The sequence below is a fragment of the Cinclus cinclus genome, chromosome 6 (genome assembly GCF_963662255.1).
Source record: "Cinclus cinclus chromosome 6, bCinCin1.1, whole genome shotgun sequence".
Lineage (NCBI taxonomy): Eukaryota > Metazoa > Chordata > Aves > Passeriformes > Cinclidae > Cinclus > Cinclus cinclus.
In genome coordinates, this window is record NC_085051.1 from 26,354,744 (window position 1) to 26,381,436 (window position 26,693).

Genomic DNA, 26,693 nt, shown 5'->3' on the forward strand with positions numbered 1-26,693 from the left:
GGTTTACATTATAGTAAAAATAAAATACATATTTACGCAACTCAAATTTTTGCAATAGAGCACATCACCTTTCATGAAGCAGATTCGTGACTCAGGAAGCTTCTTCATCAAGCGTCCCATGAAGAACTCACTGCCAAAATCCTCTGCACGAATGAAGGCACCATATTTTAAGAACCCAACTTCATAAGGGGTGAACTCCACCCATTCTGCAGAGACATAAAACAGACTTTTAAATCATAATCTTGTCCCTACTTCCCTGCTGGAAGAGCTATGAAAAGGCAAAAAGGTAGCTGCAGGATAAACCCTTTTTGTGGGGTGACCACAGACTGGCCTTCCTCAGGGTTAAGAGTATCATTCCACTGGTGCCAGCCACTCACTCAGTAACGTTTTGCAGGGTTGTTCATTCAGAATTTTCCAATGACCCTCTCCAAAAAGAGCATAAGTGACGTTTACACCAAGAGGGGTCAGCCTGAGTTACCCCACAATCGGGGCTAAGGCTTGTGAGTATCTTGGCTGTCCTTAAACACCTCCCCAAGATTTCAACTGCCCCATAGAAGGTAAGTTCCTCCCATAGCCTAGGCATAAAGTCTGGAAATGGAAAAGGAAGTTAAGGAGGAAAAGAAAGTGTTTATAAATGCTATGGGTCAGCTGTAGAAGAGGTTGAAGTACTGATAATGCAGATGGTTTAAACACCAAATAAGTCCATTTTTTCCATCACCTTTGAACTCTGAAAGGCTGTAATCTTCTTTGATGTTGAGGATCATGTAAATAGGTAGAGGATTTTGACCCTGACTCAATGCCTCTTGCTCATCCGAGAGTTTGTGATTATTTTTCTGTGAATTGATGAAAGACAAAGAGCAAAATCAAGGGATCTTCTTGGCATAGTATATGGGCTTCCAAGAGTACAGCAAAATACATAGCTGATTCCCTCTTAATTTTGCTATTCTCTCAATTAATTTTGTGCCCAAAATTTTTTTTAACCAAAGAGTGATCTAAACATTTAAACATCCACATAGGCTTATTTAATTACAATTAGAGTTGTAGATTTTTTTTTTAAATGGTCTCCTGCTCTTTCTCACAAATACATCCACTTTACATGGAAATTTGTTCTCACAGGGGTGAACAGAGAAAAATAAATGAAGAGCATGACTCTTTAATTAGGTACTCAGATACTCATACTTGTAGACATAGGTTTTCTGCTCTACAGAAGCCCCTTGGGCCGCTAATTATGCGTTAAGAGATACGTAGGGGCAAAACACTCAACAAATTTCCAAACAACACTATGCTGGGTGGGAGTTATTTATCTGCTAGAAGGCTCTGCAGGGAGATCTGGACAGGCTGGATCAAGGGCCAAGGCCAGCTGTATGAGGTTCAACAAGGTGAAGTGACAGGTCCTGCACTTGGGTCACAACAACCCCATGCAGCACCACAGGCTGGGGGAAGAGTGGCTGGAAAGCTGCCCAGCAGAAAAGGACCTGGGGGTGCTGGCTGACAGCAGCTGAACATGATCCAGTGTGTGTGTCCAGATGACCAAGGAGGCCAGTGGCTTCCTGGCCTGGATCAGCAGTAGTAGCAGGACCAGGGCAGTGCTTGTCCCCTGTACTTGGCACTGGTGAGGCCATTCCTCACCGGCTCTGTCCAGTTTTGGGCCCCTCACTATGAGAAAGACAGTGAGCTGCTGGAGCATGTCCAGGGAAGGATATGGAACAAAGGCAATGGAGCTGGGAAAGGGTCTAGAGAAAGTCTTACAAGGAGCTGGTGTTGTGTAGCCTGGAGAAAAGAAGGCTCAGGGGAGACCTTATCACTCCCTGCAACTTCCTGAAAGGAATTAGTAGACAAATGGGGATTGGTCTCTTTTTCCAAGTAACTAGTGATAAGACAGAGGAAATGGACTTAAGTTGTGCCCGAAGAGGTTTAAATTTAATATTAGGAAAAAATTCTTCACTGAGAGGCTGGTCAGCATTGGAACAGGATCCCCAAGGAAGTGGTGGAATCACCCTCTGTGAAAGTGTTTGAAACTTGTGTAGATGTGGCACCTGGGGCATGAGTTAGTTGTTAACATGATAGTGATAGGATAATGGTTGAACACAGAGCCCTTTCCCACCTTAACAGTTCTAAAACCCCCTTGTTAATCAGCAGAAATCATCTGCTGGATAACACTGGGATATTGTCAAGCATCCGTCCCTGGAGCTTCATTTTCCATACAATAGAATTCAGTAGCTGTTAGAGAAAGCATAGGAAAAGTACTACCCCATCATCTAATGCTTTTTCCAGCAGAAGCCCCCAAAAATCAACACTAGAGATCTGGTATCCCTCTTGCTTCCGCAGCTTTAGTTCCTTTGCATAGTATTTCAAGCTCTCCAGGGAAAAGCAGCTTAGTTTGCATTTGGTCATATGTCTGCGGACTTCACCAATCAGTCTTGATAGATCCTTGTGTGACCAGTCAGCACTCTGATACAAATGTGACAAAGTCCTGGGGAAAAGAAAGGAACTGCACTGTCATATGCAGAGAAACTTTCACTTCTTAGACTTAGATTTAAGGTCCACATCAAATGAACTAGCTGAGTTTCTTTAAAAGCATCTTTTGGACATAGTTTATTATTGAAAAGATTTTTTGATTTAGAGAAAAGTTTCCCAAATCACTAGTGAAACTTGAGGACTTGAAAAAAGCCCTTCCTTGCTACTAAGGTTTATGCACAAGGCTATGATTTGCACTCCCGTGACTCAGTAGGAAAGATCCTAGAGCAGAAACAAAGAATCAAGGAAAATTGTAAGCAGCACCTAGGTCATTCACTGGCTTGGGCAATGTGCTCCTAATATAGCAAAAAAAAAAAAAAAGCTCGAGACTGAAGCAGTACACCTTCTTTACGAAAATGAAGATATTTACTATCTTGCACAGCAGACTATAGAGGTGGTAAGTGACGTCTTTGTCCAGGATCTCCTTACCATGTTGAGCCAGATGACCCAGTGATGTATGAAATAGCATCCAAGAGACCCAGCTTTTGGAGACCCAGCAAGTTGCCTAACAGAGACGTCAGTGCCCGGGTGCCACCTCCTGTTGTCATCACTGCTACAACTGGTACCTGTTTAATCATAACATAGCAGTGGAAAGCAACCCTTTGTTCACCAGCACACGTGATCAGAGCTGAATGAAATGTAGCATGTCAGTCCCACAAAAAATTCCAACATTTCACCATTTGCCCAAGCAGGGAAGAAAAAAATGAAAACTCTGTATTTTGCACAGAAAAAAAAAACAAAATAAAACAACAACCTAAATTATTTTGAGGATTTTGATAAAAGTCAATCACTTTTGATTGTAAATTTTTACATGCTGGCTTACCAAAACTTATTGTTTCAAGGCATTTTAATATTAGACTGCATTTTCCTTAGCAAAACATCTTCTCTTGAGGTCTATTTTGAAACAAAAAGCAGAGCTCATCCTCTCTCTAAGCATAATTGCTAGATTATATTTCCCACAAAGTACCTAGGGTATATAATTGCAGTGATGAAGCCCAGTTGTATGGAAACCTAAATTGTGTTACAGGAAAACAAATTTCTCTAAGAAACCCATGGAGAGAAGATGAGCCCATTGACATTTTCCACACACATTTCCAGACAATTGCATAAAAGAAATACTCAACAGTTTCCTGATTCAAATGGAACATTTCAGGTCAAAGCAAAGTATTCTGATTTGGATTTATCTGACTATAAGGAAATATTCTCTTGCTGGAAAATCTGAAAATAATAGTTAGAAGTACTTGCCCATAAAATTTTTATGCTTAAGAAACTGCTGGGTTTTTTTCATTGAAACTATTGTGCCAATGAGAAATAATCATATAATATGATCAATTTGCAAGCAGGGGCATAATTTATAATGTCTAAAAGCATGCTGTCATATATTAGCTAAAATGCCTTTGGTCCACTTGTCCTGGACAAAGGAGAAAACACAGGTGAAAAAAAAACTTGACTAGCTCTCAAGTTGGTCCTTCATTTCTCAAGTTCCTGATCAAGCTCCCCCTCCAAAGCACCAACCATCCCCACACTAGCATGGACATTTACAAATATGAATCCTAGCTCAGACATGCAGATAAGAGAAAAAATGTTGAATGTGCTTGTTCTATTTGAGGAACTACAGCTGAGATGATGAGCACCAGAGGAGAGAGTCTATAATAATACACCTTCTCCTCAGCCAGTATTATGCATCACTTTAACTGTTAGATTTTCTCCCTCCAAAAATCTGATAAAATATCTTTATGATGTCTTGGTGACTAAATTATCAGCTAAAACAGTCAGACTATCCAGGTCTATAATGCACAGATGGAAAAGAAATAGAGAAAAAAATTCTAATTTATGGCATTATGTTTTCTGGAGAAATGTGTACCAAGAGGGTTTGATACTATCTTGGCTCTCACATTGCTTCATCTAAAGCAGAAAATGTAGAAAACCATTCCTCAGTGCTTTACATGGTGCAGTGAATGTATCAGGGCTAGTTAAGCAACAATATGCAAAAGGCTATGAATGTAACATATTCCTGTTACACAGCATGTTACAGTCCTTGTGGTCCTCCCCATACCTCATGATCTTGTAGGTCATGTTCTAAATGTAGTGCTTTTTTCAGAGCAGAAGCCACAAACTTCTTCCTTTTCTGTAGGAAATTTTTCTCCTCTGTACATAGGTCAAACTCCAAGCGAACATCTAAATTTCTGGACCTCAAACAAAGTCCAGGGTTAAACAGAGTGTGCACAATTACTTAAAATTAATATCTGGATGCTTGTTTACAAATTGCAACTCTATTATGAAAATAATAGGCTTAGGAAAGCTGCTACTGTGGCCCCACAAAAGCACATCACAAATTGTATAGAGAAAAGGCTGGTGAAATGCAAAAAGTAGCAAAATCTTACAGAAGGAAATATTCTTTATTACTACACTAATTTGCAAGAAGTGTCTAACATAAATACTGCAATCTATATATGGATACTATAAACAGTGGAATATTTAGGCTTTCTTGCCTCAGGACCTCCAGATTTTATAAATACAAATGCTTTGTAATTTTTGCAAGCAAGGAAAGGAAGGTGAACACATCTTTGTCTATATATATAGCTCTACAGACGTTGTAATCAGAAAACATTATTCTCCTTATCTAAATTGAACTTTTATATAGCAGCATAACAGGAAAATTCACAGTTAACCACCTTGTGGACATGGGTAATGAACATAGGTGAATAGGTAAATATAATCATTGACTAAATACTTTCTCTCTTAGTTACAGAAATAGGTATGAAGGTAAAAAAGCATATTTTTTTTCAAAACTACAAAACCCAAAGACAGAATTTCTTACCAGTCATTTGACTTCATGTGTAAATTGATTGTCTCATCCTAGGAAAAAAACAAAAACACAATATAAACACTGGAGATCAATTAATGTTCTTTCTTCACCTTCTCTTTTTCTAAAGGCCACATTGAGCCACAAACCCATAATAATCAGAAAACCCCATCTAAATCTTAAAACCTCTCAAAGTCCACTTTATTTTCCTTATATTGTTTTATACTAAAGATAAAGAGAGCAGTATGCAGTAAAAACCAACACCAGCTCAGCCAGTGTGCTCCATCCTGCCTCATCATTTGCATTTGCTCTGATCTGCACTGGTCCCTGAGGTGGTCACAGAAATCCCTTTGTCATGTGTTTGGCTGTGATCTTTTTGTTCTGTTTGGTTCATATGAAAATGTACAGGTCCATAATGTTAGGAATTGTTAGGAAGCTAAGGGCACTAACAGTTATATATCTAAACCCCTACTTCACACTGATCTAATTAACTCATGCCCATTGATCTTTGGTCTATTTATTAACATTTATTCTAAGAAGTTGGTATCAATCACCTTTGCTACTGCCACTTTCTCACTGAATGGAAGTGAATCCAGAGGAATAGTGAGGGATGCATAGCAGTCTTTTTTGTCTTCACCTGAAGTGCACTGAAAAATAAATAATAATGCTGAAAAGTATTTAATGTATTAACCATACAAAAGCACTGTCTCCAATTTACTTTTCTGAATGGGGTCCCTGTCCAGCAGTTTTCAAGTTGGCATCTAATATTTGTATGTCTTAGGAGTTACAATGCTGTTTCAGAGCTGAAGTTCATCAAATATAGCTCTTTATTGAAAATACAAACTCTTTCCATTTGCCTCAGTCAAGTGTAGAAAACCACGAGTTTATTGTGCTTACTCAAGCTAGTGATCACATACCGAGTAGAAATGAGGCTTCTTCTCTGCCAGAGCCATGCACAGTTCTGACAGACTGTATTTGATGTAATGGAAGGTCAGGGGCTTCATAGGTTGCCAGAAAGAGCCCAGTGACAGGGTCTGGCTCTTCTCATATGATCCCTTCACTGAAAATAAGAAGTCTTTTTCTAAGGGAAAAAAAAAAACAAAAAAACAAACATGAAAAATATACAGAGGAGTTAATGACTATGATCCCAGAAATGGAACATGAAATGGTTTTTCAGAAGTTTATATATAAACCCTCCAACAATGCTTAAAATCTTCCAAACTCTATTTATCCAGCAAGGGAACATTACAAGAAATAAGAGGAGAAGAAAAGCAAACAACAAATAAAAAACAAACCACAAAACACCAAAAAGCTTATAAAGACACAGTAGATGTTTTTAAAACTCAGACATTCAGGTAAATTGGACAAAGTGTAAGTTGAGATAGAAATATATATTTTCCTTCTACTTTACAGCACATAGAAGATTAATTCCTTTAATTTAAAGGACCATTTTTTATAGTTAATTAGCACGGACACACTGTAATTGTTGGATCTGTGAACCTGGGTATACACTCCTAACCATCCAATCCTGTGCTCTAATTGTAAGAACATAGTAGGGAAATATAAGAAAATGACACAACAAAACAAAACAACAACAAAAAACAACAAAAAGCCCAACAGAGATAAAAATCCAAACAAACAAAACTAAAACAAACTAAAAAATAATTTTAAAAACAAACAAAAAAACCCACAAAACAAGAAAAATCCCAAAGCAACCAACCAACCAAGAAAAGTCAGTTAACCATAAAATAAGGGGGTTTTGTTTCTAGTTTGAAGTCTAACCTGAAAGTTCTTTTTTTGTCCATCTGTTGTCCACTAGGACCTCCAAGCAGGAAATTTCACGAGACTTTGGCAGGAATAAACATTGAGAGGTTAAAGTATATAAAACACACCATATCTGAGTCACTTCATTGCTATCTGTCTTTGATCACCTGAGTCCCTGGTGTCTGGAAATAAATCCACCCTGTATTTGTTAGGCTGATAAGACAAAGACTTTAGCATTCTGAAAAGTGAGAGGTTTCAGCTGAAAGAAAAATCACTGTGGTGGTTTTGGACAGGACTGGGAAGAGAATAAAAATAACAGAGGAGCAAAGGGGAGTGTGCTGAGACCTTCTGAGGATGAACTGATGGGTTGGCCAAATCACAGGGAAGTCCTTGCTGCCCCGCTTTGGTGAATCTGGACAGTCAAGAGCTACCTCTTCTAAGTAATGAGTTAAGGGCAGCTGAAAAGCAACTTCCATATCATCCTGTCAAAGTGGGGAAAACAGGATGGCTGTGAGGAAGTCACAAAAGAAGTTCCCCAAAGGAATGACACAGCAGCAATAAGTCAGTGAAAGACCAGTTCAGGCTTTGTCAACAGACTTGATATCAACCTGTGGTGGTGAACAGGTCTCTGGGTATCCCAAATGACTGTGCACATTCCTTCCTAATACATCCTCCCGCAGGGAGCAGCACAACAGGATGGCTACCTCAGTTTGACCCCCATCTCTCTCCCCTTCAGCCTTGCCTGCAGTGAGGTGTTGGGGCACCTGCCAGATTCACCATTGCTATTGCTATCATGAAAACAAAGACAGAAGAGCAATAGTTTAAAGTTACCACTAATACGCCATTAGTCACAAGCTTTTCAGGAGAGACTGGACTGAAAGAGAAAAAAAACGCAATCAGAAGTAGTATCAACTAAATGCATCCTTAAATGAACATCAAGGAATAATACCTTCCTTGAAGTTTGTCTTGTCCAACATGGTCTCAAACATGTCACTGATTTTTAATTTTGGGGGACATTTGAAATGTGTTTTCCTTTTTTATTTATTTATTTTTTAAAAAATCATAATGGCAAACAATAGTTCTAATAAGTATGATGACTGCAATTCTTATTATCCTCCCTCTTCCAGCAAGCAATGGGATAAATTAATAACTAGGAGGATTCTTGGTAGATAAGGAATACAGAGTTTTAGCCAATATGCAACTAACTTCATCAACACCAGCCATTGCTTTAATGCTGAGTATTTTAAACTATATTATACTGAATATTAGCATGTGTTTGACTGCTTGCAAAGGGGCACTTCTATGGTTCCCTGTGGATGTTACTCACATGCTCTCTGATGCAAATTCCACCTCTAGGATCTCCTGTGTCTGTAAAAATAAATTTATTATAAGCATCTGAATTAATTTTCTTTCTCATTAGCTATGGTTGTTAATTATTATTCTGGCTCCTGAAAAGTCCTTCAATCAAATCAAATTTCCTTCCAGCTCCAGGGTATAGTGTGAGGAGTGAAAGCACTGGAGTTAGAGTGATTTCAAAAGTGTTCTCCCTCCTTTGTTGACCATCAGTCAGACCTCAGGCCAAACTGCTCTGTTCTGTTTGGTGGTGAGGCAGAACAGAAGGGCAGGCAGTCCTGCAGCAGTAACTGTTGGCTTTAAACAGTCTAAAGGCTTGGGTTTTTACTGTGTAATGTTATCTGAAGAGGGATACTGCTGTATGGAAGAAGACATTCTCAATTATTCTGATCAAAACCACTTGCATAACATGGACAACACATTGACCAGCGCCCAGACAAGTTAAGGCAGACTGCCTGCTGAAATCACTGTGGAGCTGAATACTCATATGTACCCTATAAGGAAAAAATCAGTGAAATAGCAAATGTATGGAAGTATCTAAATTGAATACCCACATCCCATGCTGAAGCCATCAATTGAGTGTTCAGGCACATTAAAACAATGAAATAGTTTGAGCTACTGGCCATCAACTGATTTTAGCACCTTAGTCTGGATCTTTGGATTTTTCAGGTATAATCAAAAGAGTTACAGGGCAAGGAATCAGTTTTTATGTGAATATTGCAACGTCTGTGCCAGAGTATGCCCAAACTCATGAGTGCTTGTTCCAGGAAAAGAAATTCTAACAAAGAAACTTTGTGCAATGGTGATGAAGTTCAGTATTTCCAACAAAACCTATTGGAGCAACAGCGTCAAAAAAGAGGAAAAAAAGCCAACTCTGGTGTCAGAAAGAAACACTTGCTAAGAGGTTTGATGAGCTAGCAAAAGCTTTCAGGATCATGTCCTTTTCTGCTTTGCTGATTAAGGTTTGGAAGGTTCTTTACAGGATATATGAAGTGCATGCCAAGAGGAAACAAACTCTCCTACCTACGATTGCTTTAAAAGAACTTATTTAGGAGGGAATATAAAAAATACATTTTTTTTTCCTGTGACTAAGGTAGTTTTATCACTCACCTTTGGATTTAGCTGAAATATCAAGTGAACAGTTTCTCCAAGGTGGATTTTAGAAACATCAAAGAGAACAGTGAAGAGGAGGTCATCTTTAGTGACTGCATTTTCATCATAGACTTTCATCTCAAGAATATTCTGTGAACAGAGGTGCAGAATTAGGATCCTATTTTGAGACCTTACAAGATTATGTTCTCAGCATGCTAAGGAAAACATAGAAAGAGTGGGGAGACGTGAGAGAGCATGCACAACCTTTGCACCCACACAGAGATGAAGAAGGTATTCTGAACCTAACACATAACAGGGTTTGTTGCTGAATTGTACTGCAGAGTAATTTAAATGACAAAAGGTAGTAGAACCACTGAATATTGAAAAACATGTTTGACCTCCAATTTGGTTTGAGGTCACCACTTTTTCCTGAATTGTAGGAAACCAGCTAGTGGTAAGGACTTTGCTGCTATTGGTAGAATAAAAATCCTTGGGTATAAGCAGCAATTAAAATATATTAGGGATGTACCATATAATTACTTCATGGTTGCATAATTTTATCCTGTAAATTATTAAACAGATCACATGCAGATAATTACCATGGAATCTACAGAAAGTGATATGCTTTTGTTAAATTGCACAAATCCCACTGTATAAATTTCCTCCTCGCCCTCCTTTGTCAATTGTCTGAATGGACAGGAGAGGGTAACAAGCCCTCCTGTGCCTGGCTGGTAGCTGGACATGGGCTGGTTCAGAGATGCCTCCCGGAGTGCTGAGCAAGTGAACCTTAACTGCTGTTTTCTCAGTGGGGCAATAATTCAGGCCTCCCTCAATCTATTCAACAACTCATTTTCATGCAAATTACAGGGAGAGCTTATCTCAGGTTCTTATGCATCAGATTTAACTGAAACTTGCTAAGAGGCTTGATGTTTATTAAAGACACACTGGCAAACTCATGGTCTCACGCACATACACATGGAAACAAGACAGTGATTGTGTGAACTTTGTTGTCTTAGAAGTTCATAATGTATCTCAGAAGGGTCCATACCTAAATGTGGTAAGTGATTGACTAGACAACTATGCTGAAAGGAAGCCACTCCAGAATCCAAGCATTCATTTTTAACATCTATCATTCTGCAAGAAACCAGCAAGGTAGAGATGGCAAATGACCTTGAGTTTGCAATTTACTGGCAGAAGACAGAAGTGCTGCTGACCTTTAAGGCCACCAATATGAAAACATCACACTGTGTTCAGCCCTGCCCATGACTCTTGCTAATAGAAGCACACTGTCAAGGGGCAGAGACAAGCAGCCACAGCACCTTGGTTTACAGGCCAGCCATAAATAGCCTGTAAAGGATTATGGAAGGTGATATGTTTAAAAGCAATAGTCTGCAGTTAGTAGAAGGCAGGCTTGCACTGAAGAGCAGATGAGTTTTCCTAGCTGTGATACTTCAATAGAATATCCTTATCTGGCTTAAACGACTGAGATACTTCCAGAGAGACCGACTGATTCACAGTGCCATTTACTCCCAGCTAGCCAGGAGAGGGATGCACAGGGTGATCTCTGGGTGCACCCCGGGCATGCTGTGTGGGAAGCAGCCAGGGTGTCTGGGCAGTTCAATCTCTCCTGACAGAGAATATGAGGACAGCATAACTGGGAGCCAGGTAATGAGCAGAGACAGCCCTTGGCAGGGCTGTGTGCCACCGGCTCTGGGAAGGGTCACCCTCCTGGAGCTGTGGGAGTTGTGCCCACAGCACAAGCCTGGGAAGCCCTTTCTAGCGAGCTTGTCAGACATTGTTGTCAGACATTCATCAAAACAGATGCCCATCTGTAAACACTTCTGTTCCTGATGAGACAGCACAAATATACCCAAACAGATCTTTTCTTTCACAGTGACAGTGCATTATATGGCTTTACTGAGCTCTGGCTACCATAATTTGGAAAGACTAATACCTCAGCAAAATACAAGACAGGAAAGGGGAAAATAAGCAGACCAGCAAACTCTGGTTCGGCTCAGAGGGTAATGAGCACAGGAATTGCAGTATGCACAGAGTAACCTGCAAGAGCCTAACATAACTGCTGAGCTTTGGTTGTCCCAGATCATCAGGTTACATTTTTGCATCCTACACTCAAGCCACAGCCACCGCCACCATGGTGCTATTGCCACACACTAAAAATTACTCCAGCTAATGCCACATGTCTTGTCTCTTGCTGCAAATTTACGGAAAGTAAACATAATGTCTTCCCAAACACTGCTCCTGAAGAACTAGTTCAAGCAGCTTCTGTGGCCAAGATATTTTTTCAGCTGTTCTGTGTGGTATTGCAATTTTGAAAAAACTTTCAGGAAAAGCAGGTGCTTGCGTGCAAGAGTTGCAGATCTCTGGGTGTTTGTTTCCATGCTGCAATGTTTGTCCCTTGACTTTCACTTCTGATAAACCTGCAGGGCTTAATGAAATTGTGCCTCACTGGCATTTTGAAAGAAGTTGGAATTTTTTTTAGGTTTGCAGGGAAAACACTGGCTGTAGGCCACAGATTGGCAGACATGTGAAAGCTGAAAGTTATACCAAACAGGGCCAGTACCACCAAACTGCGGAAGAAAGCCTGAGAACATGTGTCATGGCAACTTCTGCAGCTAAAGCAAGAAGGATTCTTCACTGGAGACCCTGTGGTGTAGGAACATATTGAGCTATTCTAAATGCTCTTTTGGAGGAGTTTATCAATTCTTGAGAGAGCCAGGGGACTGGCCTGCTGATTTACCACTTCAGAGAGTCCTGATCGGGGACCAGCACTAGGAAATGAACAGTGCAAGCTGTAAAGCAGAGATTGACTGCCCCTGGTGGGAAGTAAGCTTGGTTTACTTAGCCTACCACTGATTTTTGTGGACTCCTAGATCCTGATGTTGATGCTGTCTTTTGGAGGGAGAAGACAGTGCAACTTGCAAATCTTCTTAAGCTTTAATATTTATCATCATGATGAAAGTTCATAAAGTTATCTTTTGCAAACTTCAGCAGTTGCTTTGTGATTTTTTTTTTTCTGGTCATTACAGAGGAATAGTAAAAAAGCACAGCCCTGTGATGCTTTCACTACCTGACTCAGGCATGTCTTTTACACTATTCAATTTACTCTGATATTTGCACATTTATTTGTAAAAAGCAGTGATTTAAAAAGGAAAAGAAAAAGAGAAAAGTGACAGAACGCAATAGGAATAGTGATGAAATATCTTGGTAATTTTTTACATATCAGAAAATTAAATTTAATTTTACTGCTATATTCTACTCCAAATCCCCTTACCTGTACCGTTGTAGTCCTCCACACATATTTATTTCTATTTTTATTTTGCCCTACATATTGATCACACAATGATGTCTCTGCCCCCAAAAGAAAAAAACAAAAAAAACAAATGCACTCTGCATCTTACCTTTACTTGGCTCTGGATCCTGAAGCAAAATGTTTCATTCCATACTGGATCTTTGCAGTTCTTAATGGTTTTGGTCCGGACAGTCCCCGGGGAAGCAGTGGGCAAGGACAGGCTTACATAGCAATCAGTCTGGCTAACTGTGTTTGAAAAGATATATTGTAAATAACAAATTACTACAAATATCTTAAAGCATAGCACTGAATGTGTACAGCAAATTACAAAAAGGAGGTGTTTCAATAAGTTTTTTGTCAGCTCTTTATTCAAAACCATTCACTACTAATTGTTACCTCCTGCAAGTATGTGCTCAGGTCATGAATGGAGATTCAAAGAAATTACTGCAATAAAGACAACTGGTAAGAAAAGAGTACACAGTACTAGTTTGACTTAACCACCTGTTATTGGTATGTCCCCTGTTGGTTGCAAGTCGAGATTTCTGTGATGAAGAAGAAAAACACCCATGCATTTTAAGACAACCTTTTTCAAGAGTAAAATACTTTTTAACCACCTTCCCCATCTGGTCTGCTGCCCCTACATATCTGTAATCCAGTCCACGTAATGAGCTGACTGTCTCATCTAGCATGTGGTCACATCCCTTCACCATGAAAAACAATATACAAAAGTGGCAGTGAACTTTATTTTACTGTGATTTAAACTCTGTGAGCCCAGATAGAGAAGAAAATTTTAATTTCTGAGAAAGGTGGTAATATCACAGAAGGTTGCACAGTGAGCTACAAGTATGACATTAAATCTTAATATACAGAGGTTGCTTTGGGTTTGTTTTGTCTCTGGACCTGTCTGGGTGGGCACAACTATCACAGAAGCATAGAATGGCCTGGGCTGGAAAGGACCTTAAGGACCATCTAGTTCCAACACCCCTGCTGTGGGCAGGACATCTCCCGCTAGACCAGGTTGCTCTGTGTGCTGGACACTGCCACATGGTGTGGATGAATTTCTCCTGTGTGGGTTGCCAGAGTTTTCAGATGAGAGGCAAGTTGGGTACTTGTATATTTGTGCAACTAACTTTCCCTTTGTGTGTCAATCTGACATGAGTGAGGTATTTGGTGGTGGTTAGGAATCTCTCTGATACTGCTAAGGGGATAACTGATTTTAAGCAGGGAGTAATGCAGTGTGTTTGCTCCTAAGAGCATAGAAGAGTTTATGCCTTGTGAACCTGTGATAACAAACCGAGACCCCGACAGTACAGTAAAGAATGGTGAGGCTCAGTCTCTACACTGTCATCCATTCTTTCCAGCCCTCCCATTTTGAGCAAATCTGCTGTCTCTTCTGGGGAATTGATATTTCTTTTGTCTGCCAGGCAACTACAGCTGTCTCCAATGTCTCCATCTCTAAGAACTTGTGTATTCACAGTATAGCTCAGGTTTGGGTATAATACCAGACAGCTTGTTACTGTGGAATACATGCTGAGAGGCAGCATGAACAATTGAGTAATTGGCTGGAAAAGGTCTCATGACAGTTGGTTCCAGTCCCAGCTCTGTCACAGACTGCTAAGTCATTCTGGGCAATTGATTGAAATTCATCTTGTTTCTCCATCTGCATTTCCCCACCAACAACACAGTGATAACTATAATTTCCACTTTTGTAATCTGCTTGGATGTGACTCAGGAAGAGAGTCTGATCAGTAATTATATTATTGTTTCTCTACCAGTCTCTACCACATTTTCTTTAAACTTGTGGGGTAAACCATGCTGCAATGAATAGGTGTTGCTTAAAGCAATTTGTGCAATCAGGGTATGTATGATTTATCTTTCAAGTCTTCTGATACTGTCTGAACATGAAACATCTTCCAGTTTTTCAGCACACACTTGATTGCTTCCCCCTTGCTGCCCATAGTAGGTAAGAAATTATTTTAACATTGCAATAATGTTAAAAAATATCCTAATATTACGTACAAGAATTAGAGACATCTGTATCTGCAAATTTAAAATGCAGAATATATGCAATATACCTGTTGATAACAATTTATTGGCAATGAAACTTTCTTTAGCTGTCTCTCATTTTTGAAAACCCTTTAACTGATTTTTAACATTTGAAAAAGAAATCATACTAACTTTGCATGGTGACTTCCTCAGATGGTGTCAGAGGAGTAGGGTGTTTCTTCAGCAACTGTATCTGCAAGTTATGCACTAATGATGTATGTGTGTTTTAGAGAACTTGTTCATTTATGGTCTGGGATACCTCTTCGTTGTACATATGAGCTATGACTCCTGGTTTAGAAGAAACGCATTCATTATTTTCAGAGTATCTGAAAAATGCTAAACTTGTGACTTACACTCTTGTGTGGTAGGTTCAACTCTTCATCCCCTCTGAACACAACAGACCTATACCAGCCTGAGATGTTAGTCTAATCTTTAGCAAGGCTGCTCACCCTTAATAAGAGCAAAACCAGAGTCCCACAGTCTGATGATCCACATTCAACACCAGCTAGGTTAGCAACCAGTGCGGTCTCAGTCTCAACCTAAGCTAAGACAAGAATGTAGATAAAGATATTTGACCCTGAAAACAAACAATTAAAGGCAGGACACTGCATAAAGAATAGCAGATTATATCCCGGAATTAAATGTTGCAGGATGCATCTGACAACTTACATATACAACACAAATTTAATTACATTTTGAACCAGATCCCAAATACACAATGTTAAACATAAATGCAGGTGATGAGATTTAGCACTGAGATCCTTTCACATACACTTTTAGCCCTGGAGTGGATGCTCACTCAGTGTCTTCCATGTTGCATTCCCTTCCACTCTTTTCCTCCGTCCACCATTTAATGCTTTAATTCTTACCAGCTATTAAGCACACCCAAACTGAAGAGGATTGACTTAGGCAGCCTGGCATATGAGAAAGAGCTGAAAGACTTGAGTTTGCCAATTAAACAACAACAAAAAGATTGGCAAATATGATCAGTTCTGTAATGATTAATACAAAGAGGATAATGATCTGTGCCTCTGTGCGAACAGAGAGGCAAAAATTAGAAGACTACTCCAGCTCTTAGACGATTAGCTCTAGCACAAGAGATTTTGTAATTTTTTAGTTAAGTCATTTCAGACTGTATTAGTTCCCAGACATGTATGAAACAGTGACAGACAAGCTGAATTTTATCCTGCTTCAAGAAATGAGGACTAGGCCAGGTAAATCTATAAGATGTCATATGGAAATGCTGCCACGTAACATCCTTGTTTATGCTGGAAGGCAGAAAACAGGATAATCATGTCACGTCAGTTATAGTCTATGGAAAACAAGAGAGCCATTTCGCTCCCAGGTTTGACTCTCAGGCAAAGAAGTGATAAGACAGTTCTGTATGATACACCAGCTCAAGAGATCATTTACCAGATAGCTGGGCACTGTCTCCAAAACAAGTCTAAACTTCCTTCTTTGACAAATATGAAATAAGACTCTAAGTTCCCTGGGAGAGTTGCCACCTTTTCATTCTAAACAATGTCTGAGGAATAAGGTCTAAATCCATATATAGAGTCTCCAGGTACCATCACAATACAATCATCAAAATGAAACAACACAAAAAGCAGCACAATGTAATGCAGAGAAGCCTATGCACAGCCTAACTACAAATTATGCATTTCCATAGGCATACCCTTTTTAGACTTTTTAGAAGCATTCCCACTATTTTACTGTTCCCACCCTCAGATAATCAGCCAGTAAGACCCAAAATGTTGTATATTTTTGGAAAAGAGGTATTATCAAACAGACATATTTTCTTTGTTCCACCTGTGACCATCTTGGGGTGATAATGTGGTGTATGCAATTTCATCTCTATCACTAGCTAAGACTTTTAAGAAGCTTCTTTCATTTTCTTTTAAAAATAAACCAGCCAAAACCTAAGTTTTAGTAAGACATCAACACTGTTGATGCAGACACAGAGGGTACTTAGAGCATCTAAAGAAACCATTATCAGAAGAAAACATCATAGAAACAGATTTGGAAACAGGCTGCAAGCAGTACACACAAATGCCTTGGATTTAAAAAAAAAAAACAAAAACAAGGAGTGGGAATAAAATCAATACTGGAAAGAGCTGAACCACCAAATCAACACTCACAAATTTTCTTTCTTCAGAAAGTGTTCACAAGAATGTTGTTCACCCAGTAAGGGAATAGAAACAAAATAGTTTTAAAAGTTTAGCTAAAACTTCTTGTTTCCTTAAGCATCATTATTTTGACTCAGAAATGCCTGACAAGGCAGTCTTGGTCACGACGGTCCTAAACAAGTCAAAAAATATGAGCACCTTTGTCAGGAAAGTATTCAGAACTACTGTCAATTTAATAGCAGAATACAATGAAAACAATAGCACCCAAATTTGGGAGTGAATCTTACTTTTAATATTCACTGGCTACTACTGCAGCACAACTTTGTCTCCTGCTGAGGGTACAGTCACAGAAAGTGCCCAAGAGAGGAGCCATGGTCCCATGGGGACATTCTCATGAATCTTCTCAGCAGTGCAAACTGTCACAGACATGCCAAATCTAGCCTCTCTACTTTGCATTGTCCTCCCACATAATAGCAAATCACATCCCGGTTTTTGGTCCTTATCTACAAGGTAATCAGTGTCCTCCATTCAGCAAAAAGATTGCCCAAAGCTCCAGAGACCATCACTGATAAAGGACCACAAGCTCTGAGAATCTTGCCTCTGGGCAAGGCTTTCCCCGGCTCTACTCCAGGTGTTCAAAACCTCCACAGTGACCAAGACATGCTGCAGGCTTTACTGCATTGTGCTTTTATTGTAACAATCACCTCAGCAGGTTCATCTACATCCATTGGTAAGGACACTAAGAGAGACAGATGCATAAAACAAAACATGTCTCTGCTCAGAGAGCACAGAAAGAATTAATTGCTGATGACATATCTTATGCATAATGCATAACTGGATGAGCTGCAGTTACTGCTGTTTTTGATGAAACCAGAACAACCAGGACAGGTACTGAGGTGGATAAAGTCTATTTGGATTCAATGAACAAAAATGTATTTAAATACATTTTTCATAACAAAATATAAAACATGAGAAGTTGTACCCTTGTCCCATGTCCTGGTTCCAGCCAGAACAGGGTTAATTTTTGCAGTAGCCAAGAGGGGGCATAGCCAGGATCCAGAGGTTGCCGAGAGAGAGGGGAAGGGAGTCTGTTCATTAATATTGTTGCTGTTACTGCTTCCTTTCTTATCTCATTGCTGTTTGCAGTAAGTTGTTCTTAGCTCAACCCATAATCTTTACTTTTTTTTACTCCAATTCTCCTCTCCAGCCCACACAGCTGGAAAAGCAAGTGGCACCTTGTTGGGAGAGTCTTAGTGGGAGCACTAAATTGGGAAGTACCATTCCTAGACCATGACAGCCCATCAAACCACGACAGCCCATCAAAAAATACCTCAAAAAATCTTGAAGCAATTCCTGTAACAAGTAAACCTTTATTATAAATCTTCCATTATTTATGAATTATCAATAACTATAATAACTGAATAATTGAATTATCAATATCTGTTATTTAGTAATTCTTTGAATCCACATAGCAACTAATAACACCATCAATACAGGTCTGTTGATGTTCAATTTATGGTTAATGTTTAGTGTCAAGTTAACTATACTTTGGTCTTAAATTCAACACACAATTGTGCAACAGTATGCAGGATACAGAGTAAAATATAGTCTTTATCAAAGATGATCAAAAATTCCAAGGTACAATAACTTTAAAGAAGACGTGGGAGGCTATAAGCATGGGAAAAGGCAATGCTCAGCTCATTTTCTTAAATGGTGAGAAGGCGTTAGCTCAGCCCAAGGAAATGTGTAAACAGAAATCCTATTCACAAATCAAAGAACATGCTTCTTCATAATTATCTGTGTTCTGAGTGCAAACCAGAAATGTACTTTCTGAGCAGAATTTGCTACTGCCTTTTAACTCTGCAAGCCAAATGGCAGAGGAAGAATGAAGGATCTTGAATCACCACAGGGCCCTGTGTCCTCTCAAAGCACCATGTGGTTCTACATTGCTGCCATCACCACCTACTCATTCCAGCTTCTCTTCACCCAGCTTTTCCCTTGCTCATTTCTATTACCTCCACCCTTTTCAAACCCGTTTTAAAATAGGTTTTGACATTTTAAATATTATGAAATATTTTGAAAGCTGTTTCAGCCACTTGTTAACTAGAAGCCCCCAGTAAACAAGAGGATAATGAAGTCTACTAGGAACACATAGTACCTTCACAACAGTCCTTAAAATTCATACCTGTAACAAGAGCTGCAATGCCACCTGCACTGGCACAGTACTAGAGCACAGTAGCTGATCTCACCTTTCCTTTTGAGACAGAGATGACCCTACTATTTACCTAAGATCCTTTACTTTCACCAGTCTCTCTGTCAGTAATCAGTTCAATTTCCTAATGCCTATGTGAGGTCCTGGTGTCCTTGTTGAAGCCCTGGCTTAGGAAATTAGAAGCTGTGGTTTTGAGAAACTCTTCTTCTTTAAGACTACACCAAGAATCTAAGGGAAGCCATGGAGGAGCACACACAATACTTTTGACCACCAGAACAGCTTTCTGATCTTGCACACAAAAGTGTGCAGAAGCCAGCATGGCTGCAAGATGTGTGTACACCTACATGCAATTCACTGATACCTAGCAGAAGAGATGCAATTGTTCCCACAGCTGTAAGAAGATGTGCAGAGCAAAGATCTCCTTGACTGTAAATAGCATTGTCCTTTTTAGTGGCAGCTTATGCTGCTATCAAGGCACAGTGGAGGCTTTTTGTCTCCACAATATTTACCATTAATACAGTCAAATGGTATATAATACAATATATTATGTACACTCCATCATGGCCATCAAAGACTTGAAAAAGGGAAAAAAGGGAATTAGCCTTCCAGACTAGAGAATTCAAAACAAGTAACCTGAGGAAAACTAGGTTTACATTTGTGTTTGGTAACAATGAACTGAGGAAGAGCATGAGCAGACTTGGTTCGCATGAGTGGATGAAACCAAAAAGAAGAATGAATAGAAAGGAAGAGAGGTTGTTAAGAAATGCAGCTATGAAACTGATTCACATAATATTCACTGAGATTATCCATTCATTTGTTACTCCTATTATTAACTGTGGTTATGACTTATTTATAAACACCAGTCAAGACCAGGTCTCCATTTCAACAGGTACCTCTGTAGTTATGTAATTAGTTCTTGATCTTGATCTAATCAGCTTACAATTACAGTAAAAAAGCCCCACTCCAGGATATGACATCACAGGGAGGATCTTCTTGTGATTACTGGCTGCTTTTATACCTGTTTCAGTTTCTTAACCAGTTAGGAAATCCCTGTTTACAGGATTTATAGCAACTTGGCAGTTACCCACATAACGACTTCTCTGTCCTTGTGCATGTTCTTCTTGCCAACCATTTGTCTTGGGCTCTTTTAGATTTTCTCTCCATTAATGCAAAAGCAGCCTGAGAGGCAGTGACATCAGGAACCTAAAGGAAGTGCCCTAAAAAGACACTAACACTCTTTTCAAAAGGACGATGTCCCAGGAGAATCTTAACCAATGCAAACATGGTTGACCATGGGAAGCAATTTCACCCTAAAGTGAATGTTCCATTGGCACTGGCCAGCCCAGGCTGCTGCCTGTTGGCACTGCCCATGCTGCCTGACTGCCCTCTTTGCACAAAGACTGTTGCTGCCCTCTCACACCAGTGCTACAGTCAGAGGTAAAGTAAAAGGAAATATACACAGCATGTTGAGAGCCTATCTTCAATCAGTCCTTTCGCACTGATTTCCTTTGGAGAGCATGGCACTGAAAGGGGTCTTGTTATTTTGATGGTGTTATGTGGGGTTTGGGTGATATAAGGAAAAACAATGGTACTGCTACCTCCCAACTTTTAAAATCAATAGGCAATGTAGCATTGTGAGCTTGCTAGGAAATTATATAGCAACATGCTGAGATTTAATAAGGCCCAGATTTAGTACTCTAGCTAAAGAGAAGCCCCCCCAAAAAAGCCTAAAGATTTATCTAATGAGAATGCTGATTAAAATTATCCTTTCATGTTAAAGAAAACAATTTTTTAAAAGTAGCTGTAGACTATTCCAGGAAAAACTTTTTGTAGCCTTGGACTTTTCTAAATACCACTTAGGATATGTCACCAATTCTAAAAACATTCTTTGCCTTCTGAGCAGAATATATCTGTTAAATACACGCATGTAGAAAATGCTAAGTTTGTATTTCACTTGCAGTCCATGAAGAAAACATGTTTCTCTTCCATAGATGCCAATTTGCAGTGTAGAAGATATTTTATCTCCTGGAAGATCAGCAAACCCTGCCACTAAGAAAAGGGCCATGCAAAACCAGAATTGCCAGCTGCGCCAGCCCATGCTCTGCTGTGCCTGCAGTGGCAGCCTCTGGGATCAGTAAGTGCCAGGTGTACTCCAGTAGGACTGTGCACAACAAGGCAGGTCTGCCAGCCACACCAAAAGCAAGATCTGCTCTGGGGAAGCTACACAACACTCATCCAGCTCTTGTTATAAGCAGCACATGGGGTGAAATGCAGTGGACAAGACTCTCCAGAAAGTAACTGTGCCATAGTTAAATGGTAGAAATGCAGAGCCCAGCATGAAGTTGGCTTCTATGAAGTAACTGTGGGACATGAACATAAAAATGATGCCCTCTTCCAATGATCTTGTCTGGTGGACAAGCTTTTGGAAAACAAGAACATGGAGAGCCCAGGCACCTCAGCTTGTGACTTTTGCTCATGATGCTGTCATTGACTCCCTGTTTTGCTGGTGCTGCAACTAAGCCCTGTTGGACAGTTGCAAAGAAATTGCATCCTCCAGGCAGATTTTTCACAAATGCTGGATGTATTTATGAAGATTAGTGACAGCCACAAAGCTGTCTCAGTTTTAAAGCCAGAGATAGAGGCAGTCATATGATTAGCATTCTGCAATTCTTGAGGTAAGTACAAGGAGGTGGTTGTCTTGGTGTAAGAGCTGATATATCTAATATACACAAAAAGCTTTTTCACACCAGCCTGAAAAGGACCAGGTTTAGTCATGCAGGCGTTTCTGCTGCCCATGCAAGGCAAAGAGAAAAAAAAAATGTCTGTAACTATTTAGTTAGCAATATAACCATATAGACCTCCCCAAAAAATAACATCCTGAAACTGGGAATGGTGATTTCCTGTGACATTAAAAAAGAGTGTCTGAGATCTTGTCCAGAGCAAAGTGAGATGACAATTATCAAGTTAAGATCCCTTAATGGCCTCCAGAATCCAATAATTTGGGGTGTGACAATTAAATGCAAACACTACTGTTGGCTCAGAAGCCAGATCTCTCAGTTACAGACCTCAAGAAGCACAGATCTCTTGGGAGAGTGGAGCAGGGAAAAACATGGTCCAGTGTTTGTCATACCCCAAAGTATTCATTATAAGCCAGTTCTAGGGACATACTCTCAATCCAAATTAGACTTTGGACTGGTCTGGTATCACTATTCTTTTACATTTTCCATAGGAAAATCTAGCCAAATTCAAACATGCCTAGAAGTTGCAACAGCTATGTCTTCATGGTATGTACTACTTAGATTATATTTACTTGATAACCTTCTTAATTAGGGAGCAATTCCTTCTGGTTCATGAGTAAGCCTTATTCCTGACAGACTTAAATGCACATTAGTAGCATTATCCTTGTTATTACACTTGCACCATGTACAAATACAACCTTTTGTCTGATACACAGGGAAAAGGTCAATACTGTGATTATAGGTGATTGCCACAGTTAACCCATAATAAAAAAAATAAGTGCTATGTTATATGACATGTGCAAGAGGGCCCATTAAGTGTACAATGCCGCAGCTGAAGGAAAGCAAAGTGCACTCATGCTTGACAGGCAGTCTTCCAAAATCAGCTTCTGACTCCAACAAAGTACCAATGGCTCTTTACAGCTGGAATTATTTCTGTGCCATCTTTCAACACTCTGTCTTCATGTTTGTCTCTGTCTCTCTTAATAACTTTAAGTTGTACAGAAATAGTAATTAAAATAAATAAGTGTGAGCCACAGAAAGAATTGCACTACACTCTCATTCAGTGTAATGCTTTTTAGCAAAGTCTCTTTCCTTGTGATGTATCACACCAGGTGGCGTGGCTCCACTAACAAAATTATTTGCTCTGAGAGAGCGTACATGCATAGGGGAGATAAAAACTCACTAACTCTCTGCTGTGACACTGGTAACTTGTTCCTGATTCTCAGAGGGAAAATATAACATGATGCTGTCTTGCACACAATAAAGAAAGTCAGTTAGAATGGGGAATGGATGAAGCAGCTCCTCTAAGACCCTGTCACCTAGCACTGCTTCTTCTGCCTCTTTTTAACAAAGACCTTCTTCCACATCTGGCTTTGGAAGCAAATCTCAACTGTTATAACTTCAAACCTGAAGTCAGGTAATCCATCATCTGCTCAAAATGAAGATACAGGATAAAGACTAATTAAAGATAAACAGCTAAGATAAATAGCTATGGATTTCTGGAAGGTATACTGTCTTTAAGAATGTAAAGATCGTAATTTCAAAGCATTATAAAATGCTGAGAAAGAGAGAAACACCCCTGATTTTAAGGCTAGAGGCACACCTTTGGTTATCAGCTCTGCAGGTGGTTGTCTTGATGCTATTGCCTATCAGGGCAACTTAGAAATTCCCTTGGGTTGGTAACATGCCAGAAAAGAGTTAGCTGGGATAGAAATGACAGAGAGGGAATTGAAACATCCTTTCACTTTTCTCTGAAGATTTGCTGTTTCCAAGAAAAAGCAATATCCTTGTGCTAGACACAATGGCAGAAAAGCAAGAATTTAATAGGAATCCCCATGGAGGCAAATATAATTGCTGTGTTCATTTAGTCTTATTTGTGACAAAAAGGTTTGTATTCACTTCCTTTCCCTTTTGTTCCTGACTTGTTAATTCTTCCTGAGTCAAATATTTGAGGTATTGACCTTTCTTTCTCCTACCTAAGTAACTGCAGAGATTTTTCTCTCTTCACTTCAACTTTCACCCATTCCAAGTCCTCAGAAACATTTCAATAGTACTTGCTTACCCTGAAAAGTCTACTTTGAATACATTCCAGTGAAATTTTGATAGAAAAAAATGTTGTTTGACCATAAGATCTATAATGCTCCTTCTCTTTTTTATTTTTAAAGCAAAAGAAATTCAAAGACTGTAACTGGGAATTAACACCTGAATTTGTTCATCAAAACTGGCTCCGAACCTTGTTAGCAGTTAGGGTTCTTTACAGTACACCACAGTAGACATTTGCTATTTCCACTAATAATAGTAACATGCTATAAACAAAAATGTATTGTTTATATAAAACTGTAGTCAAAGCATAGTCCAGATTCAAATATGCATCAATATTTGAAACCACGGTGTCACTTCATACACAGATACCAGTTACAGTGCCAGTAGCAAGCACATGTTCTCTGCCTTTAGAACTGAGCTACTAAAAAGTGGAAAGAAAGACTGTACTCACACAGATCTGCCTTTCTCAGATTTTTCATTCTTATGATTTTCACAAAGAATGAACAGCAGGGGCATTCATCACTCTGCAGAAAAATGACAAAGTTTATTACCTGCATTAATGTTGAATTGTTTATGCTTCATAAAACATGCTCTACCACAAATTCCTGTTGCAATTTTGAAAGCCATGCAGCAAAATTGGAAGATTAACTGCTCACATTAGTTTGGAAGTTAAAATCATGTCTGTGTAGAGTTTAAAATAATAGGGAAAAATGTGAGAATATTCCACTGTGTATATATGTCATTGGCAGAATAAATAATTTTGTTGTGGCACTGCTTGGTGAGTGAGGCACCATCAGAACAATGCAGCACAACATGAAAAAAAAAGCAGATGCAAGAAAGCAGAAACTTCTCCACTCAAACCAGATAGTGGATATTTGCAGAAGGATCATCAACTGAAATGTCAGGTGCAGAAGGAAAGGCAAATAGCAGACCTGAAACAAAGCAATTATTAATTCCTGCAGATTTTAGTACATCAAACTTTAGTTATTGCTTAACTGAAAGCATTACCTAGTTCCTTTCCCATTCTCTGCTAGCAAAATGACTCCTCCAAATTCCTTAAGGGATTTATGTTCCTCCTTTATCCAGTTAGGAATTGATCCAGGTAAGAAGTTACAAATTCTCCTATCACTCTTGAATTATGATAAGCTGACCTTGGTCTATTCTTTTATGTCTAACTCCAAAAGAGAAGGGCATGCTTTAGTGTCATCTGTCTGGGTTTAGGTTCCAGGTGGAAAAAGTCTCCCCTCACCCCCTGTCTCTAAGAGTCCTCTACTTTTACTCTTGATGCTGTTTCAGTGATTAAGGGCAAGGGGAAGAGCATAGAAAACAGTCTCTTTCCTTGCTTTCTATGCATGCTTTCCACACAAAGACCATTGCCAGGTACTGTTCAAAAAGATGAATTTGTAGATCCTTAATGTTTCTTTGATCAGATTGGTTAGACATTCACATGTGTTATTTCTTAAGCCATGGGGATGCCCCATTTGAGATCTGCAAGCATCAATGAACATTTATGTTAACATGTATCCATGTATATGGAGAGAAGCTCTACAATCTCCATTATACAACCAGGGAAGAAGGGCACACAATAATCTAATAACTTGTTCATAGCAAACTGAAGGTTAATTTCAGAACTGAGAAGGAGACAGAGTATGTTCATTCCCTGGAGCCCAACAGAGAGTTTTAGGGCTTTCCCTCCCACTTAATGTTCCATCAAACAAACAAAAAAAGAAAAAAGACCCCACAAAACAACAAAAAACCAAACAAAGAAACAAACAAAAAACCCCAGAAGCAAACAAAATAAAACGAACAAACAAAAAAGGCAAACTACCAAAACCAAAAAGATACCCCACAACTTCTAAGACAGATCAAGAATTTTTTTGTGCATTAGTCATGCACAAATATAAAACTAAGACCATCACTATCAATTGCTGTTTTTAGGCAGTAACCTTCCTGTGTGCATCACTACCAGCTGGCTGCTAGCACAGCTAGCTGGACACCATATACATTTATAGTCACAGCTGGCAGATGCTGCACTGTGAAAGAGCAGAGCTTACACAACGCTTGAGTCAAACCACAGATTCATCCCAAATTCACAGAAAGCTCCTGTGAGGCATTTCAGAATGGTTCCCAGCCTCCATGTGAATCACACACTGTGGCTGAACTTCACTACCAAGTCTGCCTCCACAAGGCAACTAACACCAGCAAAGGTATAAGTCATCCTTACATAAATAAGTAAATACATACATTAAATTAGAAATAAAAGCTCACAAGTCCTCCCAACCAGAATCCCAGCCACAAACCCACCCCAGGCCATCTTCAGCTCTTGGAGCTTTCACACCCTTACCTCACGAGCACTCCAGTATGAGCCCATCCTGCTCCCAGCTGCATACAAGTCAGAGATGGATTGTCACTTCACTGTTAGAGGCAACAGCTGTGATTCACAAACTACCTCTGCAAAATTTAAGGAGGCACCTGCTGAGGAGCAAGTGGTTTATCCAAGCCCCACCTTCCTCATTGCATGAAAGGGAAAGTATGAAGAGAAAAGGGGAGGGAGTTTGTTTGGTTTATTTGATAGCTAAATACCAGAGATGTGTGTTTGGGGAATGCTGTACACACCAAGGTGCCAAGAGTTATCAGCAATTCAAGATAAGGGGGTGATAAAACACAGCACTTATGCGTGGATAAC

At 39.5% G+C, this 26,693-nt stretch overlaps 1 protein-coding gene across 1 annotated transcript in view; it reads right to left on the minus strand.

Moving 5' to 3' along the window:
* The window catches only part of LOC134045512 (cytosolic phospholipase A2 epsilon-like), a 32,737-nt gene extending 6,359 nt beyond the window's left edge, over nucleotides 1–26,378 (minus strand). The window contains exons 1-15 of the mRNA XM_062495316.1: nucleotides 26,352–26,378; nucleotides 24,459–24,531; nucleotides 12,952–13,088; nucleotides 9,551–9,682; nucleotides 8,415–8,455; nucleotides 7,919–7,961; nucleotides 7,106–7,169; nucleotides 6,241–6,404; nucleotides 5,878–5,970; nucleotides 5,339–5,376; nucleotides 4,574–4,709; nucleotides 2,947–3,083; nucleotides 2,251–2,473; nucleotides 719–833; nucleotides 69–206 (exon numbers count right to left, since the gene is read on the minus strand). Coding sequence (XP_062351300.1) covers nucleotides 69–206; nucleotides 719–833; nucleotides 2,251–2,473; nucleotides 2,947–3,083; nucleotides 4,574–4,709; nucleotides 5,339–5,376; nucleotides 5,878–5,970; nucleotides 6,241–6,404; nucleotides 7,106–7,169; nucleotides 7,919–7,961; nucleotides 8,415–8,455; nucleotides 9,551–9,682; nucleotides 12,952–13,088; nucleotides 24,459–24,531; nucleotides 26,352–26,378 — 1,561 coding nt within the window. The remainder of the gene's footprint in view (nucleotides 1–68; nucleotides 207–718; nucleotides 834–2,250; nucleotides 2,474–2,946; nucleotides 3,084–4,573; nucleotides 4,710–5,338; nucleotides 5,377–5,877; nucleotides 5,971–6,240; nucleotides 6,405–7,105; nucleotides 7,170–7,918; nucleotides 7,962–8,414; nucleotides 8,456–9,550; nucleotides 9,683–12,951; nucleotides 13,089–24,458; nucleotides 24,532–26,351) is intronic.
* Nucleotides 26,379–26,693: the final 315 nt, after the last annotated feature.